The sequence below is a fragment of the Xiphophorus couchianus genome, chromosome 4, assembly GCF_001444195.1.
Source record: "Xiphophorus couchianus chromosome 4, X_couchianus-1.0, whole genome shotgun sequence".
In the NCBI taxonomy this organism is placed as follows: Eukaryota; Metazoa; Chordata; class Actinopteri; order Cyprinodontiformes; family Poeciliidae; genus Xiphophorus; species Xiphophorus couchianus.
In genome coordinates, this window is record NC_040231.1 from 18,132,652 (window position 1) to 18,150,724 (window position 18,073).

An 18,073-nucleotide genomic window follows, 5' to 3' on the forward strand; every position below is an offset into this window, starting at 1 on the left:
CTGGTGAAAGAATGCAGTCTAATTGTTTCTCTTTATAGACCGGCTCAACTGACCATAAGTCGACATGTCACAGAACACGTCGAACCCACCATGTTTGCAAAACCGAGAGAGAAAAAAACTAAACATTACATTCCACAAAGAACGAAACCATTCCACACAGGGAGAGAATGGGATGATGTGTTTGACGGGAAGATCCACAGATGAGTAATCAAGGGTTTATGTGAGAGCAGAGCTAAACACATCAGGGAACAAAGCTGGAGCTGTCGAGCCAGGCAGGAATTTCCAGGCTGAAAAGCACTGCTCCTGATCAGGAAATGGGGAATACACAGGATGAGATTTAGCTGGGGAACATTAGACAACGAACACAAACCGAATGTCTTTTCAGACACGGACTGGTTTCCATTAATCAGACAACAGTTGGATAAATCGGTGTGGTGTCCAGAGGGGGTCCTTTTCAGAAAAATAGTCTGACTCTGTTTGACCGAGTAATGTATGTGATAGATGACATTCAGTATGACACAGATGTAAGCTGAAGCAGCCACAATAAAATGGAAACATGTTTAGTTTTAGTTTAGGGGAGTTGAGCAGATTGCACACATACATTTTATTTCATTTATTTATGTTTGATTTCAATCTCAATCAAATATATGATCACATTTACCATATTTAGTCTGCTTCAGCCAGCATTGTGTCTAATCCTGCACTGGAAATGGAGAACTCCTACACAGCCTTGTTAACTCCTTTATTTTCAAGTCTTATTTTACCACACAAAATGAGTTGGAGAGCTGCTTGGTCTAATGTTTTTAGTGTGTCTAGCATCTCCTCATCTGCTTTACATCCTTCGCTGAATGAAATCTCTGCAGGGTATGTCGGAATGCTTTTGATCAGATGAGCAAGTCCAGTTAGCAGAGCATTGGACAAACATCAAAACTCACATCTGTATTGAAGTCTGGTTGTGATCACATTATATTAAATGCCTCTAGGTGGTGGCAACCTATTTGTACAGCTCAGATAACGCTGTGTCAGATAGTTTCTCTTTTATTCTTGTTTTGGTTCTCCTGCAGAAACCTCTCTCTATGCCAGAGGGTTTTTTCTGTGGTCTGTGCTTTGATTTTAATGTATAGTTTATGATTCAGATTTTTAGGGGATAGAAATAATTGCTTTTTTTTTTTTGCTATAGTTAGAAAACCAATTAAAGCTTAAGTTCAGCTTGCAAAGTGATCAAGTGTTCAGTGAAGCTCTGTCACAATCAAATGCTTTAATTACAATGCACTTTTTGAAAAATTACATTTTATGGCACTGTTGTTCTGTTCAAAAGTATTACAGTATGACTAACACAATAGAGATTAAACATCATTTACAGTGGTAAAAAAAACAGTGCCTTGGTCTCAAGAATCAGACCCTTTTTATCACCATTTTGCATCATTTAATAAATACACATCAAGACTAAAACATTTCTTCATGCCCTGTGCCCAACTTATAATTGTTGTTATAATATTGACTGCAACACCTCATCATTTTTAAATCCTCTGAGGCAAATAATGAAGAGGTTATATAATGTGACCCTAGAACTATTTTTTTTTTTATTCATTGAACTTCTTTTAAGCTGGTGTATGCTGGGTTTGTTATTGGAAATGTCAAATGGAAAAATACTGAGATGTTGGGCATTTGCAGGTGCTAACAGAAAAATAAGTTGTTCCAGTAAAATATTAAGCTGGTGTTATTCATTTATATTTGAGTCCTGCTAGTGAGGGTGATGAAGACTTCGAATGGTGGTTCAAAGTCTTCATCACCCTTCATCTGAGTTTTAAGGTTGAATAAAGCATTGAGGTTCTTCTTCTTGCTGTATTTTTTACGGTGCTTTAGGAGTACAGCTAATTTATTTGTTAGCTGCTCCAGTTATTCTGTAGTAGCTATTAAGACTGAAGCTAAATAGAGATGTCAGATGGTAAACAAAGAAATTTAGGCTGATGAAAATGATTTCTCATGAAAGTATTTATTACATAGTCAATATAGAGTTCATATTTTTCAGCATAAGCATTTTAAACTCCAACTTCAGGATAGTGGGTGTGTAGCCATCAGCCAATTGTATCTCAAGGGCGTGAAGAAGACGAAAAAAGGTGATTCGTTCAAATTGCCTACACCTCTCTTGCCCTCTGTCTCCCTGAAATCACACACACACGCACACACAGCCCTGCACACACAGGAGTTTTTTGTGCAGTTTTTTTTCACAGTGCATTGTGTTCTGCATCCTGATTGGCTGAACAGTCTCCGCGCTTCTTCTCTACCTGTGTGCTAATAACGTTACGGTATTTAAATATACAGCTTGGCAAATGTTCGTAAATGTTTTTGCCCAGAAGAAAAAAGAACGACAACAACTACCGATAACTATGTTCTTCTCTCGAAAAAACACACCTGCACCACAAGCTTCAGAAGAAAAAGACACTAGAGAACGGAGTCAGGCCGTAGCGTCACAGTCAGATGAACAGTGAAATACGCGAGTCACAATTTCTCCCACTAATGATTCTCCCAATCATTAGTACTTCGTATTAATGATTACAATGATTATTTTACTGTAGTTATTTGCAAGAAAGCGTTCTATTTGTTAAAAAAAATGCTTAGGCCTGACAACAGGTTTTGTTCTTTGGTTTCAATGTAGAGTAGGCTATTTAATTATGCGTTATAATAATTGTAAAAAAATAAACGTAACTACTTCACGGATTTCGCCTATCACGGGTTCTTTTCGGAACTCAACCCCCGCGAAAAACGAGGGTTCACTGTATGTAAATTGGAATTAGAACCATTATGTGGAATATTGCGTAAAAGAAAAAAATGTAAAATGTGGCAGAATACCAAATTTTTTTCTGTAACTATATTGTGTATAAGACTCATGAAAGCTCATCTGTGTTTGTTCGTATTATTTTCAGATTCACATTTACTTCTCGCACTACATTATCGATTTTCCAGAAAAGGAACAAAACCTGTGGCGGTTCGGACTGAGTTTATCGAAAGCAGAAGTGAGACCAAGAGTTGTAGTGAGCTTTGTAACTTGGCCTGAGTCCCCAGAAGGTGGTGGAGGAAGCACCTGTTCAGCAGCCATTATCTTACCGCGCTATGAAGGACTCAGCAGCCTGACACATGACAGCCATTGTACTGATATACAAGCTCAGGATAAAGCTGTTTACCCGGCTCTTTTATGCATCACTCCGTGTGCTTGGAAATCTGGTTTGATGTTTTGTGTTTGCTCTTTGTAGACAAAACAAAACAACAGCAACTATTTGAGGGGTTGAGGGGGGTGGGAGGAATGTCTGTTTATTTATTAGTTATGTGAAATCAGAGAATTAATCTGAATGTCAAAAACACTGTCGTCTTGAAAGAAAACAAAATCCTAAACATAACCCGTGTTGATCCTGTCTGGAAAAAACATTAATAAACACCCCCAGCTGGCCACAGATGTTGACCCGAGGCCATGCTGAGTTTTAAGGCAGAATAAAGCATTGAGGATCTTCTTTTTGCTGTAATTTTTGCAGCGCTTTAGGAGTACAGCTCATTTACTTGTTATGGTATCTTCAGTAAGACCAAGTGAACATGTGTAGGTTGTCGAGGTGTGAAAGCCAGATGTGACCCCATAGAGGTTTTGTGGGAAGTGTCGCATTTAATGTTAGTGAATGAAATCTAACAGAAACAAACTCTGTGTAAATAAGACATCTATTTTTTGGTTTCTCCTCTTTGATGGGAAAAAAAGACCAGGTACACATTCTTCTCCTTAAAATGTTTGTGTTTAGTTTCAAGTTGAAACAATGTACCACAGAAATGTTAGCATCTTTCAGCACAGCTGTCAGAAATGTGAGAAAAGGAAAAGGTTATTGTGGTCTGATGATGTTTGTTTGTGTTTAGCACTTTCACAGTTGTGTTAAAGTGGAAGTGCAATTGTTCAGTATTGCAATAGTGATATTTGTTAAAAGTAACCTTGTTTATATGTCCCTCTCTTTTCTTTTTAATCAACATTTTCTGGGTGGTGTGTATCAAGGTCCAATAGTAGACTTTAGGAACATTGAGAACATCCACTTGGCCCAGTATATTATGGGGTTGAAGAGTGTGAATGCTGTGGAGTTGAAATGTGCTATTATTTGCAATATTGCAAACATTGATATTGCAATGTTCAGTTCAATTAAATAAATTGTGCTGCTCTAATTGACAACAATGACTCAAGACATGTAGCTAGCTACGTTATATTTTGTTGGTTACTAGCCTTTCTTTTCACCTTATGTTGTATTAATCTGTTTCCAAAATTCTCCATTAAGTTTGTCACTGCCAGTGTAATATTGACCATAAATATTACTTTAACTACTATTCACTCAATCAACTGAACTAACTTGAACCCTATATTAGACTTTAGGTTCATTGATTGTTGTTTGAAATACAAGCAGCTTGTGTTGTGCTCTGGTTGTGGGGAAAAAAATCTGCCACAAGGAACCATGTGGTCAGCACTAAGAAGAACATTTGCGAAAACTATATATATATATATATATATATATATATATATACTGGCCATTACCTTTAAAATGTTTTAATGATATATTTACATTTTTAGCCAGTATGCTGTTTGATACGTACTAAATCTAAAGTAAGGGGCTTGGGAACGTGTGATCTGCAAATGGCTAAAGGTTTTGTAGCAGTAAAGTACAAAACTTTACATTCTGCCTGCGACTTTATACAAATGAGACTCGGAAAGCATCCAGTTCAATATGATAGCTGTTCACAAGAGTACTATCTTGTAACAGTATATTTGAGCAGATTATTAGAAATTTATCAGAGCAGGTATGAAATGTCCTTATACTGAGTACAAATTGATGCATGGTTGCTAAGAAACAACCCATGGAGGATGGCTCACACTGACAATGGTTCCACTTCAGCTACAAAAAGATAAAAATGCCAAAGGCACAATAATGAGCAACACCCAAAGCAGGATCTATATGATGTTGACAGTGTCTGATTTTAATTAATGTTGTAATAAAAAAGGTCTCTGACTCCACAGCTCACCACGTTACACCTTTTTATTTGAACGGGTGAGCTTACATCTGTTCTGTTACATTGGTTTTGGAAGTCATCCTAGCATTAGTAGAGTTTATTATACAGTAACTAATTTAATATGTTCAACTGGTCTTGATATCAATCCTTCCCTTCATATCCATAAATAATCAATTTGGAAAAAATTCCTGGACTTTTCTTGGATTACTAATAGGAATTTTCTGCTCTTGTTTATATTTCACCAAAGTTTTTTTCCCCCAAAACTATTATTCAACTCATTACGGTTTGGATGACGTGCTGTTGTGCTAACCTACTTTAAAAATAAAATGCTGAAATACTTTGCTGCGTTTAAGGGTTGGAACCCCTGGATGGTTTTTAGATAGAATGGATCGGGTTAACTGTGATTTATTTCAGCAGAGGAATGCCGAATCCCCTGAAGGATTCATTTTATTTCCCATTGTCTAGAAGTTTCATGTGGTAAAGTTGCTGCATGTTTTTAATTTATTCTTTTTATTCTGGATAGAGTATTTGCCCTGAAGTGCGCTAACTCTGTTTTAAGGTATGTTTGTAAGCAGCAGAGTTAAAGGGAGTTAAAGCAAACTTTTCCAGATGAATTTATTGGTGGACTGTATCACTAAGAAATTAGCCACTTATGTAGTTGGTTCTTTTTCTGGTGTTGCATTTCCTACACATATGGTACTTATGGCACTAGAAATGTTGCATATGGCTTTATAGTGCTGGACTAGATTACTGTTTTTTTTACATTGATTGTCCTTGATCGCAGTCATCTAAAAATAACCATAAAATGAACCATATGTTCTGAGTGTTGCATAACATAGCTACAAAAATCCTCAAAAGTTTTGGTGACGGTCATGAAGCAGAGCTTTGGAACCAGCACCCCAGAGCTTTATGTAATAAATCCAAAGCTGTGGCTCAGTGGATGAAACCTCTTCAGCCACTGAATAGTATTTGAATAGCAGTGTTATTATGGTCATGTTGTTGACAGTTTGGTTTCTTGTAATCATTGTGCTGACCTTGACCAAAGAAGCCAAGATTGAGGGAAACAAGCGTACTTGCTTGTGCGCCAAATTGCTCAGCTGAAGTAGAAACCTCTTCTTGTTTTGTCCGCTGCTCATCCTGCAGAGCAGATAAAGCCGGAGCTCCGGCCAGGCAGCACGCCATTGACCTTTTCACCCCGTCCCCATCCTTCTTGCACCCGACACCTTGCATTGCACTTTCCGTCATTGTGTTGTCTTCCTGCCATGAGCCTTTTCAATATAAATGAGGAAATAACGAAATAGAGGGAGGATGATCACGGAAAGACATGTTGTTGCATCTGCTACGTTTTGCTCAAGACATTGTCCTGACAGTCAATCTAAATTTCGGCTCTTTCACATTGTTATTCTCAAACTTTGTCACACTTTATTGCTTTTTTGTAAAAATGAAAAATTAAAAAAAAAATTGCTCCTAGATTTGTGATTGAATGTTCTGCTTTTATGTTTGTAATGTTTAAGTGGGTTTTTTTTTTTGTACTTTATGGATTGGCCAGTTGCAGGCAGGTATCAACATATATTATGGTTGTAAATAAAATTACACTTTCAAGCACAATTTGCTGTCATTCCGCTTTAAAGTCAATATGACTGGGAGACGAGGGAAAGGTCCAGAGTGATCAGGATTTTCTCCAGCTGTATGCTCCCCCCTCCTTTACCTGTTTCTTGCTGCTGTTGCTTTCTCCCACACAAAAAATATATTTATATTTCATGCAATAAAACATATTTACTTCAGAACTGCTAGTGAAATTAGTGGTGGTAAGTCATCTGGGCCAGCGTTGTGTAATTAAAAATTAATTAATTCTTATGATATAATGTTTCCTAAAGAGAAATTGCAATTGAACTTTAAACTTTGACTTTGGCCAAACATTTTGGGTTTACTTTCATGAGCTTCTCATAATAGTTTGCTGGAATTTTGTCCCATTCTTCCCAACAGAACCAGTGTAACTGGGTCAGGTTTTTAGGTTGCCTTGATCACACTCACCTATTCAGATATGCCCACAAATTCTCTGTATGATAGAGGTTGACTTTAATTTCTAATGTCTTTAGATGTTGCTTCAATATTTCCATATAATGTTCGTTCCTAATGATGTCATCTATTTTTTGAAGTGCACAAAACATTTAATGACTTTTGTTGATTCTCTCCCTCCAATTTGTAACTAAACTGACAATCTTGCTTAAAGGATTTATGAGTTTGAGCTAATTTGTAGTAACAGGAACCCTTGAGAGGGTTTCCGATCGTCCAAAGTCTGTTTGTATTTCCACAGTAACACGATGTTGGTTTGTAGACAAATTGCTGTTATGTGTCGTAACAAAGTGCAAAGAAGGCGATGCCAAAGATGTGAGAAGTCGTTGCCTCTCTGCCTTTTGTCCTATGTCATCTTTAGTTGTGGCTGCTGCTCCAGTAACCGCCAGCCTACACCGGCTTGAACAGGCTTTAATGTCCAATCATAGCATAAGAATGTCATCTTTTCCTGCTCAGGGAACAGCTCCCTGTTGCCTTGTCTATTATTGCTGCTCATTGTTATGTTTAGCAGGTCTATCTCCATATGGAGTGCTTGTTGCTTGCTGAATTGTGTGGTTGCAAATCTTTCAAGTTGAGCTGCAGCACATGATGCAGAGAGTTTAGCTGGAGGGTAGCAGTCTGGTCTGCTTTGACATCAGCAAGTGTGTCCCAGAGTTCCTATGTCATTTGATTAGGGTCTAATTTGGGAACAAGAGATGCCCTTTATCTTCACCATGTGGGGGTTTCTACGTGTGGGCATGCAAAGTTTAAAGGTCAGCTTTCCTATGCATTGACCTTTGCATTTACTGCACTGCAGTGGATGGCTTTGCAGTGCTATAGATAAATGTACAACATTTATCTATAGTTGTTCCACTGGCTCTGTATAGTGTCCGTGTTGTCTCTAACTCTGTCACTTAAAGGGCAAGGCTCGTACAAGTGTTTTTCCAGTGCTCCAGTCTCTCAAATATCTTTGATTAATTTCCGCTTGTAAAATTTCTCAGTTTTGCTCACATACATATTCATATATTGTGTGTATAAAGTATAAAAGACAAAGAAAATTTCTTAAGCCAGATGTTTTTTGGGGGGCTGCAACATATGTTCTTGTATATCTACTGGTGAGCATTTATTCTTAAAATAACATTACGGAAGTTCAGGTTCTTGTAAATACCAGCATTTATGTGTATTACATGGTGCGACTGTATCTCAGTGGTAATCGTCTTGCTATTGGAAAGTTGTTCTTTGGTCGTATTTTGATGTGCAACTGAGCAAGTCATCTAAACCCAACCTGCCTGAATCTGTATAGAAGTATGTACTGTATATGTTATTGTGAATGGGTGAATGTATGGTCATTGGAAAATAATGAGCATTTTTGATTGTATGTGCCACTCATATGAAGTGTCTCCACTTTCATTTAATTGAAAAAAGAAAAAGTTCTTATTTTAATAAAGCCAATGTCTCATTTTCACTGAGCAGTATGGCGTGGGTCGGAATAGTGGTTCAGTACACTATTTTGTCTGTTTCCATTGTAAAATTGGCCCATACATCTGAAGCAGATGGACCATTCCTGCTTCAGTGAGTGGGGTTATCATTGTCATACAATATAGTCCACTGATTGGGGGACAGTAAAATGCCACAAAACATGCTAGTGCATCATGTTTACACCAAATTAGGCGAGAGAGCGCAAGCTAATGACTGAGAGCACGACTGGTGGTAGAAATGCTCTCCTGAATACACCGGACCATAAAATAGTGTACTGAACCTCACATATCCATGCCGTACTGCTCATAGGAAACAAGGGAGATAACATGAACTCTAGTTAAAGATTTGTGGAGACAGAAAGCTTGTCAGATTCTTGAAATATTTCAAGAATCTGACAATATTTATAAAGTTGGGAAATATTTTGCTTGCTTTTAATGCTAGTTTTTGACCCTTCCATAGTCTTAAGAAATGGTGTCATTTAGACGTCATGGTGGATTTACTCTGCGCGGACTGGCGGGGCTGTGCTGACCCAGCATGCTCTTTTTTTTTTTGTGGTTTCGGAAACTGATGGTCTGATGGGACAACCCCCTCCACCCTCCCGTTTTCCCGCTGTCCGCTCGTGACATACACCATGCTCCACCTGAGCTTTATGCTATCAGTAGGCTTTCCAAAGAAATTGGAAATCTGATTCAGCCCAATTGCGGTGTAATCACTTCACAGTACGTCACGTATTTTCAACACTGACTCCAAACGGTAAAGGGATGATACCTTAGCACACTTTTCACACATGTACTAGACTTTAGGTCAAATTGTCCACACGTGGACATACACATACACACACAGGACATTACATCTGCAGTGATCTTCTGCGCTATTCAGTTGCAAATGTGTTTATCTCCTTCATGACAACAATGAATGGCATAGCTGGAATACTTTAGGACGAGTTCAGAGTTTTCCTCTCTTGGATCCTGTCTGGTCGCAAGATCACACACGCACACACACAGCCACAATGCAGTTTTTAACAGATTTCCTGAGGTCTATTGTATCTGCTGGAAGATGGTGGCATCCTGGTCCAAACCCGCAGCTTGAACAAGCCAAATTCCTCCCGCTCTCTTTCTTTCCTCGCTTCCGCTCATAATCTCCCTTTTCCTGTTCTTCTTCTCCACTCTGACTCCTTTGTCCATCTCCTCTGCTCTTGTTTTTTGGCCACACTGGCTTACACATCCATTTATCCAATATTCCATCTGTTTTGCTCTTGCCCACCCTTTCTTTCCGCCTGTCATATCTCCACCTCCCCTTCGTTAGACCAAAGAAGCAGTCTAAACAACATTTTTAGAGCCAATTGAGCCTCCAGCAAAAACAGAGAAAAACCAGACGCAAACACATTCAACTCTCTGACCTGCCTACCTTTGGTGCTCTGCCCTCCTTCTGTGTTCCTCTCCCACTTTCAAAGTTTAGCTATTCAATAGGTATTGCATCAGAGGCAGCCATTTATAACTATGCATGTCTACCTAAACACTGTACCACAAAAAATATGTTTTTTGTCAAGCTGCAGATGCTGTGTGTCAACTTTGGAAATTACTCATTCTGCTGCTTTGAGACCTTAATCCTTTTTATGATATTTCATTATGGTAACACTGTTTCTGATTTTCTTTGCCCAAATGAGTTCTAAAATTTGCTGAGGTCTGGCATGCCTTACAGAATTTGTGCAATTCTTAAATTCTTGGTAAACAATGTGACTGAAAATATAAATGGTGCATTATTTCAGTGAGATTTCAGGGGAAAAAATGTATTGTTGGGAAATCATGAGTCAGGCCTGCTTTACTCGGTTGTATGTCGATCTCTCTGAGGTTCAATCTTTAACCCAGTCTTATGTAATATCCATTTTCCATCCATCCATTTTCTAAAACCCTTGTCCCTAATGGGGTCGGGAGGGGTGCCGGTGCCTATCTCCAGCTAACGTTCCGGGGCGAGTGGCGGGGTACACCCTGGACAGGTCGCCAGTCTGTCGCAGGGCTACACAGAGACAGGCGGGACAAACAACCATGTACACACACACTCACACCTAGGGAGAATTTAGAGAAACCAATTTACCTAACAGTCATGTTTTTGGACTGTGGGAGGAAGCCGGAGTACCTGGAGAGAACCCACCATGCACACATGCAAACTCCATGCAGAAAGACCCCGGGCCGGGAATCGAACCCTGGACCTTTTTACCTTCTTGCTGCAAGGCAACAGTGCTACCAACTGCTCCACTGTTCAGCCTTCTGCACAGTGGCACAATACAATGAATAAATTGTACATTTTCACTGGAAAAGGTTAAACTTTTCTAACATGTTTTCCGTTCAAATAATACTAAAATCATTCAAGTTCCAGGCATAGTAGTGTAATGTGAAGGTCTTGCTTTTATCACAAATTTATTGCACTTTAATGACCACAACATTTTGTATAAGTAAGTTAAGTAAGTAAGCTCCTTCTCTATCCAACTCAATTCAAATGCTCTGTAACATGTGGCTTCTCTGCTGATTTCAGGGGAAATAAATCCTAATCATGCTACTTCCTGCTACATGGCGTGCTCTGTAGACGTAATTGCTGCACTGGAACAGGATGTCCTGTCTGTGCTTTCCATAGGGCTGTTAGGTTTAACCATGACGTTATGAAGTACCACGCTGATGCCCAGAAATCTTTAAAGAATATTGCTTATTCTTTAAAGATTTCCCTAGGGAGCATTTTCATGGTCATGGGATGAGCCTGTTTTTTTCTGGATAAAAGTATAATAAGACAGAGAGGCCAATTTCTCAATTTCATCTCTCGCCACTAGGGCCCATATTTATCTTGCCACCACACAGTGAGTCAGGATGGTAATGGAGGTAAAATAAATCTCTATACTTTCTGTCAGAAAACTGCAGCAAAAAGGGTCATGCAAAACTCCATGACAGCCATTAGGTGGATATTTGGGCGGCACGGCAGGAAAAAGTCCACTGTCCTATCAGCTCAAATGTAAACATGGGAATTTGTAGATGCTGCTGAAGCTTCTGCTAAACATGGGATTTGGTCAAATGAGATTAAACACTAAAGGTTTGTTTGATGGAGAAGTCACCTGGTCAGGCAACCTTGTCAGAGTGCATAGTATTATTAAGTATTTGAAAAACCCAGACATTTTATGTAAAAATCTGGTGACCTCTGAAAGAAATGTAACAAGTGGGTCATCAATGCTTATTTCAGAGGAATAATTACCATAAACAATATAACCCAAAAAAATCACAAAAATAGTCCTACAGACATAGAATCAGCCTTCCTTCATGATCATCTAAGTCCCAAGACCTAAATAGTGTAGAAAACACTGTGGCGTGAGCTGAAGAGAACATTGTGTAATAGAAGCCATAATTTTGATAAATCTAGGGATTTACTTAATAAATACATGAATTACAGTGTACTACTGCATTTATTTTATCATTTATAATTATATTTACCACATATGCAATGATTCTGGAGGGGGCTATATCTGAGTATTGTAAATAATCTATTATAGTTGGAAAAATGATCTCCTACCTGAATATGTTTCCAGTTCTGCCAGCCTGGAGGATGGAGGCTGTCGAGAGAAAGGAAAGCACCCACCTTCTTCACCGTTGTGCTGACAGACATCGATTCGGACCGACACTACTGCTCTTGCCTCACCTTCTATGAGGCTGAAGTAAACCTACAGGTGAGACCTACTACCCTGACTCCCATTCAGCCTGAAAATGCATTGATGTAAAAGAGTTTTTTAAATTAATAAAAGAGCCGAAGAAGTGAGTGCAGAGGGAAAATAATGTGATTTAAATCTCTCATGAGACTACTAACATGATTTCATGTTTCTGGAGTAGTGTTGAGCATGAGGCCACCATTGTACTTTGGTTTGCTTGCATGTCTGTCAGAAACCTTTAAAGCTAATGCAATTGTACTCACTCTGTTAGCAATTTCAGTCTTATTTACTGTATTTGGAACATTTTTGGAGTTTTTCTGGCATTTAAAAAGCCATGTTGTGTGTGTGATGTCTTCTAAGATTTCAGGCATTATTTGAAAACAAAAGCCTGTTTAGATCCTGTCTAATAACTTTTGACTTGGCTGACAGTTTCGGTGGTAAAGAAAGAAGATGGACCAGTGCTCCTTCCAGCACTGTTTGTTTATTCACGTGTGCACACAACATTGGGTTTGACTACAGATTAGTGGTCACGGCATAAATGTTCAGAGCTCTCATTAATTATTGATTACAACACATATGTTTGGAGGAGAACATTTTATACTCAGAAATGAACTTGTTAATCTTTGTTTCTACCAAAAGCCCAGAGAATACCGAGGTAATTGTTTCACTGTGTTGGCCCTTTGTAGGAGGCCTTAGACGGCGCCTGTCCCCCTGCCCACGGTGACTTCACATCCTTTCACATGTGGACAGCAGTCGTCAATCACATTCCAGTTAGATCAAGGAAACTTTTTCACGTTAAATTTGAAAGGCGGTCGTGCTTGAAAAATGCATCCACTTCGGAGGAGTAATTTTTGTGGAATCTTTAAAATGAGTTCTTCAGTATTTCCACATTATTTTACCTCAGCTTGTGGTAATCAAAAGAATAGCCCTTACTTAACTTTCTTTTTTCTTTCACCAAGCGCATTTTCTGATCTAATCAAAAGCATCAGAGCTTAAAGTGTTTGCTTTAATGTGGCACATTAGGGGAAGAAAATGACCAAAATGAGACCAGTTGTTTGGTTTTCTCAGGAATCTTTACAAAGGGGTCAATCTACAGATTGAACTCCCACAGACTGAGCTCCCATTGCTCATCACTACTTTGTGAAGCTTATCTGATACAGGTGAAAGCGGCAAATTATGCTAGTACTGCCCAATATTAGGCAGATCATACAATTATTATTGGCATGCAAAACCTGATCTCATGACACCTGGAACATATTAGTTATAAGGTATTCAATTTTTTATAGTTTTTTATAATACTGATGTTGTGCACACTGATAATGAAGTGACAATACAATCTTAACAGATTACAGTAACATTAATTTATATTTTGTCTATACTTGCCATTAGCAACAAATTTAAAGTCTGAAATCACATTTCATAGTTGATTTTTCAAGACAAATCGAGCTTTAGCGCAAAAGCCTACAGGAAGTTATTACAGTTTTTAAATAACCTATTTATCAGGCATAATAGATGGTGATCTACATAATATATGGGGGGCAGTATCATTGAAAAGTTCATCATTCATCAATCATTCAGTTCAATAAATGAATCTCATCCTATATAAATTAATCACACAGAAAATTATATATTTCCAGTGTTTATCTCTTTTAATTTATATAACTACAGCTGATAGTTAATGAAAACCTCAAATCTAATTTCTTGGAAAAGTGAATATTAAAAATGTACATTAAATACACAGGTACATATTAAAGAGAAATGTTATTTAATATCCTGCGCAACTGTGGAGAGGCCTGCTGACTCAATTGTCTGGCAGAGCTCAGACCGTCTACCAATGTTGTGACCCAGAAAAGGACACTGCTAAAGAATCGGAGTGCTGTATTCAAGCATACCAATTTAAAGTTGCGGGGAAGGAAAGAGTGTGGCAGAAAAAGGTGCACAAGAAACTAGAATGGCCGCTTAGTGAGAACTGTTTGCCATTGCTTCAAGAGCCACCACAAACTGGTTAACTCTGCCACATATGAATCAGAAAGAATGTCAGCAATATTTTACCCAAGCAACGGAAAAAGGGACTGGATTTACCATAAAGAGAAAAAAAAATCAGCAGTTTTTTCACGTTCAGTAACAAAAGCAGAAGTATTCACCAAATGAGTCAGTGCAAATTCAGTTAAAACCTCAGTCTCTCTTTTTTTTTTTTAGCTTTTGTGTGTCAACTTTACACTGAGAAGTATGGTTGAGAAGACTCCTTGTTTCCTAACAACGTGTTCAACGTAGCGTTTCATTGTAAAAGAAAATGTATTTATTACTGGAAGTAGTTCCGTATGCCAAGTCAACTTGGTAGCGTTGACTTGTATTAAATTGTAACAGAAAACAAGAAAAGATCAATTCTGTTTTCAAAACACACTTTTGTCTTTATTACAACTCTCAGTTTTGATGATACCCACAAAGACAATAACCAAAATGCAAATTCATCTGAAATATGATGAAGACACAAGGATAATAAATACTGTACTTGGGAAAATGAACTTTTCAATTTAGCCTTTGTTTTTTTTCTGTTTTGTTTCTCTGGCGTTAATTATTAGATTAGATACATTTTGCCCCCTTGCATTCCTGCAAACAGAGACACATTCCAATATTCGTCTTAAAGCCCTGAAGATCCTCCGGAAAGTTGAGGGTGTTTTGACAACCTTTTCTGTCTGAGCTGACATCCTTATCTGCTCACGTGGATCTCGGAGAACGTTCAGGCAGCCGGTGCAGGAATGTGTTTTGATTAATAATTAAACCAAATTTTAAGATTGATGGAGAAATGTGACTGACGTCTGACTCGGGTATTTTAAACCATCACTCCCAAGATAATTGCAGACTTGTAATATCTTTTCGCAGTCTGGAGAAATATTTCAGATGTGCGCAAGGTTTAATTTTGGATTTAATTTATCCATGATTTAATTAGGCCACTTGTTGGGTAACAAAAGAGTCAACTAGATCATGATTAAACCTGTCAATTACAGACATATACCAAACACTTTGTGACATACATAATAGTATGTTAGTTCTTGTTTTTAATATTGTTCTGCGTAAAAAATAATAATAAGATGTTATAGTTCTATTGCATCGATGGTGTTAAGACATTATGCAAAGCGATCTTTGGATAATTTTTGATCTTTTATTTAGTCCTAATTCTTTTTTCTTTTTTTTAAGCTTACTTCTGCTTTTGTTATAAGACACTGATTCAAAACTTTTCGAAAACATTTTTTTTTCTCTGAGAGAAAATGTCTCTGATAGTTTTGGTCAAGCTGTTTGTATTTTGTTGAAGTATTGCAACAAATTTTCTTTTACAACTTTTTTCAAGCTTAATACGTAGTAAACTTGTGTGTTTTATAACCCTCTATAAAAGTGAATTATTTGAAACTAAATTATTGCATTTTACTTCCAAACATCTTGGTTCAGTGTGTGTTATTTTTCTGAAAGAATGCGCACGTGCTGTGTAGTACATGCCAGATATCTACCAGACTGTGATAAGCTCGAAGCACATTATGTATCCTTAAACTAAACCAGGAGCTTAGTACTACTTACTGGTGCTGGCATGCTCTCCGGTCAGGTTCCAGCTCTATGACTCTATTCTAAGAGCATGAAAATGTTTTATTTTTCTTAAATGTTTCAGGGATCAAAAAGCATCGAGGCTGACGGAGATGAAGATGAGGAGGCAGAGGAGGATGGCCTGATCCAGCCGGCTCAAGTGTTTGCACCAAAAAGTCTCATTCTTGTGTCCAGACTGGATTATCCTGAAATATTCCGGGTAATAAGACGCTGTTTGATTAAATCTTGATTAAAAATATTTTTCTGTTTGTTCAGAAGAAATTCCTGGAATTTTTTGTCAAATTATTGTTTTATCTTGTTATCCTGAGATATCCCTCATACTGTCTGCAGCACAGGTCAAGTTGGTTTAAGTGTAAGCATGTACGTCACTGGAGCAAATTATGCGTAGTATCTTATGAGCCTCTTATCTTATTTCACTGCAAAATTTGTTTACACAGAAAGTCAGATATGCTATCTGTCCAATATTGACCTAAATGTTACTGCAATCAATTTTCTTTTTATTTTACTGTAAGCATGAAACTCTGCATGTTTTCCCTACAGGGATGCTTGGGACTGATCTACACGGTGTATATTGACAGCCTAAACTTCCCTTTGGAGGGCCTGGTGGCCAACCTATTTATATTCCAGGTTCCTGTTGCAGGTGGATCTCAGGTACGTCTTCTTTCTTTAAGATACAACGCAGCTCTGCTACTAGAGTGCTCTTCATAAGTGGTCCTGGATTCTAGACCACTAGTCTTTATAGAAATAGTCCCTGTCAGTCACTGCATGGAGGTGAGGTCTACTACAGCATGATTAGATTGTTGTCGTGCAGCCGGTAGGGAACATCGTGTTCAGGCAAAGCCTGAAATTGTTGTCAGGCCATAGGATTTTTTCCTACTATTCTGAGCAGAGCGAATCCCCTCTGGCTACTGGGGACAAGGATGAGAAGCGTTTTTTGTTTTTTTTAAGAATTGCTCTTTCAAAATCAAGATCTGTTAAATCCTTCCTATTTGGTAGGTCTCCATAGTTTAGCAGACTCAATAAATAGTTTAAAAAGCAATAGATAAGTATGAAACAGTGAAGAGTATACATCATTTTGAAGACTTATCGATATTCCTCAAAAGTACGTGTTGATAATCGTTAGTCGTGTAAAAGTCATTAATAACTGACATGTTTTGAAAGAAAATGTGAAGACTGTCGGCAAGACACCCAAACACGATCGCTATGTATGAAAACTAGGTCTGCTACTCGCTGCTGTTTTTTTTGGTAATGTATCATTTTTGTATTAAGGATTTCTTTCAGATGTACTTTTTTTTCCAAACATCTTTAGGAGCTTAAATTTATTTTATGTCTTATAACACATAAATTTGGCACTTACTGCCAAAAAATAACATATGAAGTGCCAACCTTAAAGAAACAAAATTTTAATCCTCTATTAGGTTTGCTCTTAAAGAGTAAGACACCTGAAGGTTGAACATTAGGGCCTCAATATATCTGAATTGAATTTGTCAAGAGGACTATGTAGAATGCAATAATTGTTGACTGACATATTAAGTGTTATGAGCTCACTCTTTGAAAATATGGGATTTAGTCAGCTGGTTGGAGTTTTTGTCTGTTCACACAGCGGCATGGAGAAAAACAGCACATTTTGTTGTGCATTTAGCTGCTTCAAATAAATCTATATCTGGTATCAGTGGCATTTGTTACCAATGCATTTTGTTAAACCAAATAACCTTATCAAGCATCCAAATTTACATTCAAACACAGCCTTTAAACCCTCCTGGTCTTTGAAAATGTATTCAAATGACTACACGAGTTTCATCATAATACACAAATACGTCGCTATACAGACCACAGCCAGGAATTTCTTCCTCACACACAGAGTGGAGATGTTGCAGCAGTGATATTTGGGTTACATCAACAAATGGACTTGAAAGTTGCAGTGACATTGTAAACAATTGTTTAAAACATTTCTGAAGTCTTTTCCGAAAATTCGTTAATATGACTGGATCTGTTGGCTTCTTGTGAACTTGTATTACAAGTTCTTGTGCAGCCGATGTAGCTGATTTGTTCAGGCATGACAAAACAGCTACCAAAGTTGTGTTTTCTTGGGTTAAAACACAACAGTTCACCTGACCATAAATCTGATTTGTTGATTGTCGATTATGTTGCAGTTTGACACTGGGCATGATGCTTGTGGAAACTTAGCATAACATCCTTCTGACACGTTTTTCCTCTTCGTACTGC

At 37.9% G+C, this 18,073-nt stretch overlaps 1 protein-coding gene across 2 annotated transcripts in view; it reads left to right on the top strand.

Annotated features, from left to right (window-relative positions):
• The window catches only part of sbf2 (SET binding factor 2), a 100,252-nt gene that overhangs the window by 24,308 nt on the left and 57,871 nt on the right, over positions 1-18,073 (top strand). For both annotated transcript variants that reach the window (XM_028014328.1, XM_028014329.1), the window contains exons 3-5: positions 12,134-12,271; positions 15,912-16,046; positions 16,388-16,498. In XM_028014328.1, coding sequence (XP_027870129.1) covers positions 12,134-12,271; positions 15,912-16,046; positions 16,388-16,498 — 384 coding nt within the window. The remainder of the gene's footprint in view (positions 1-12,133; positions 12,272-15,911; positions 16,047-16,387; positions 16,499-18,073) is intronic.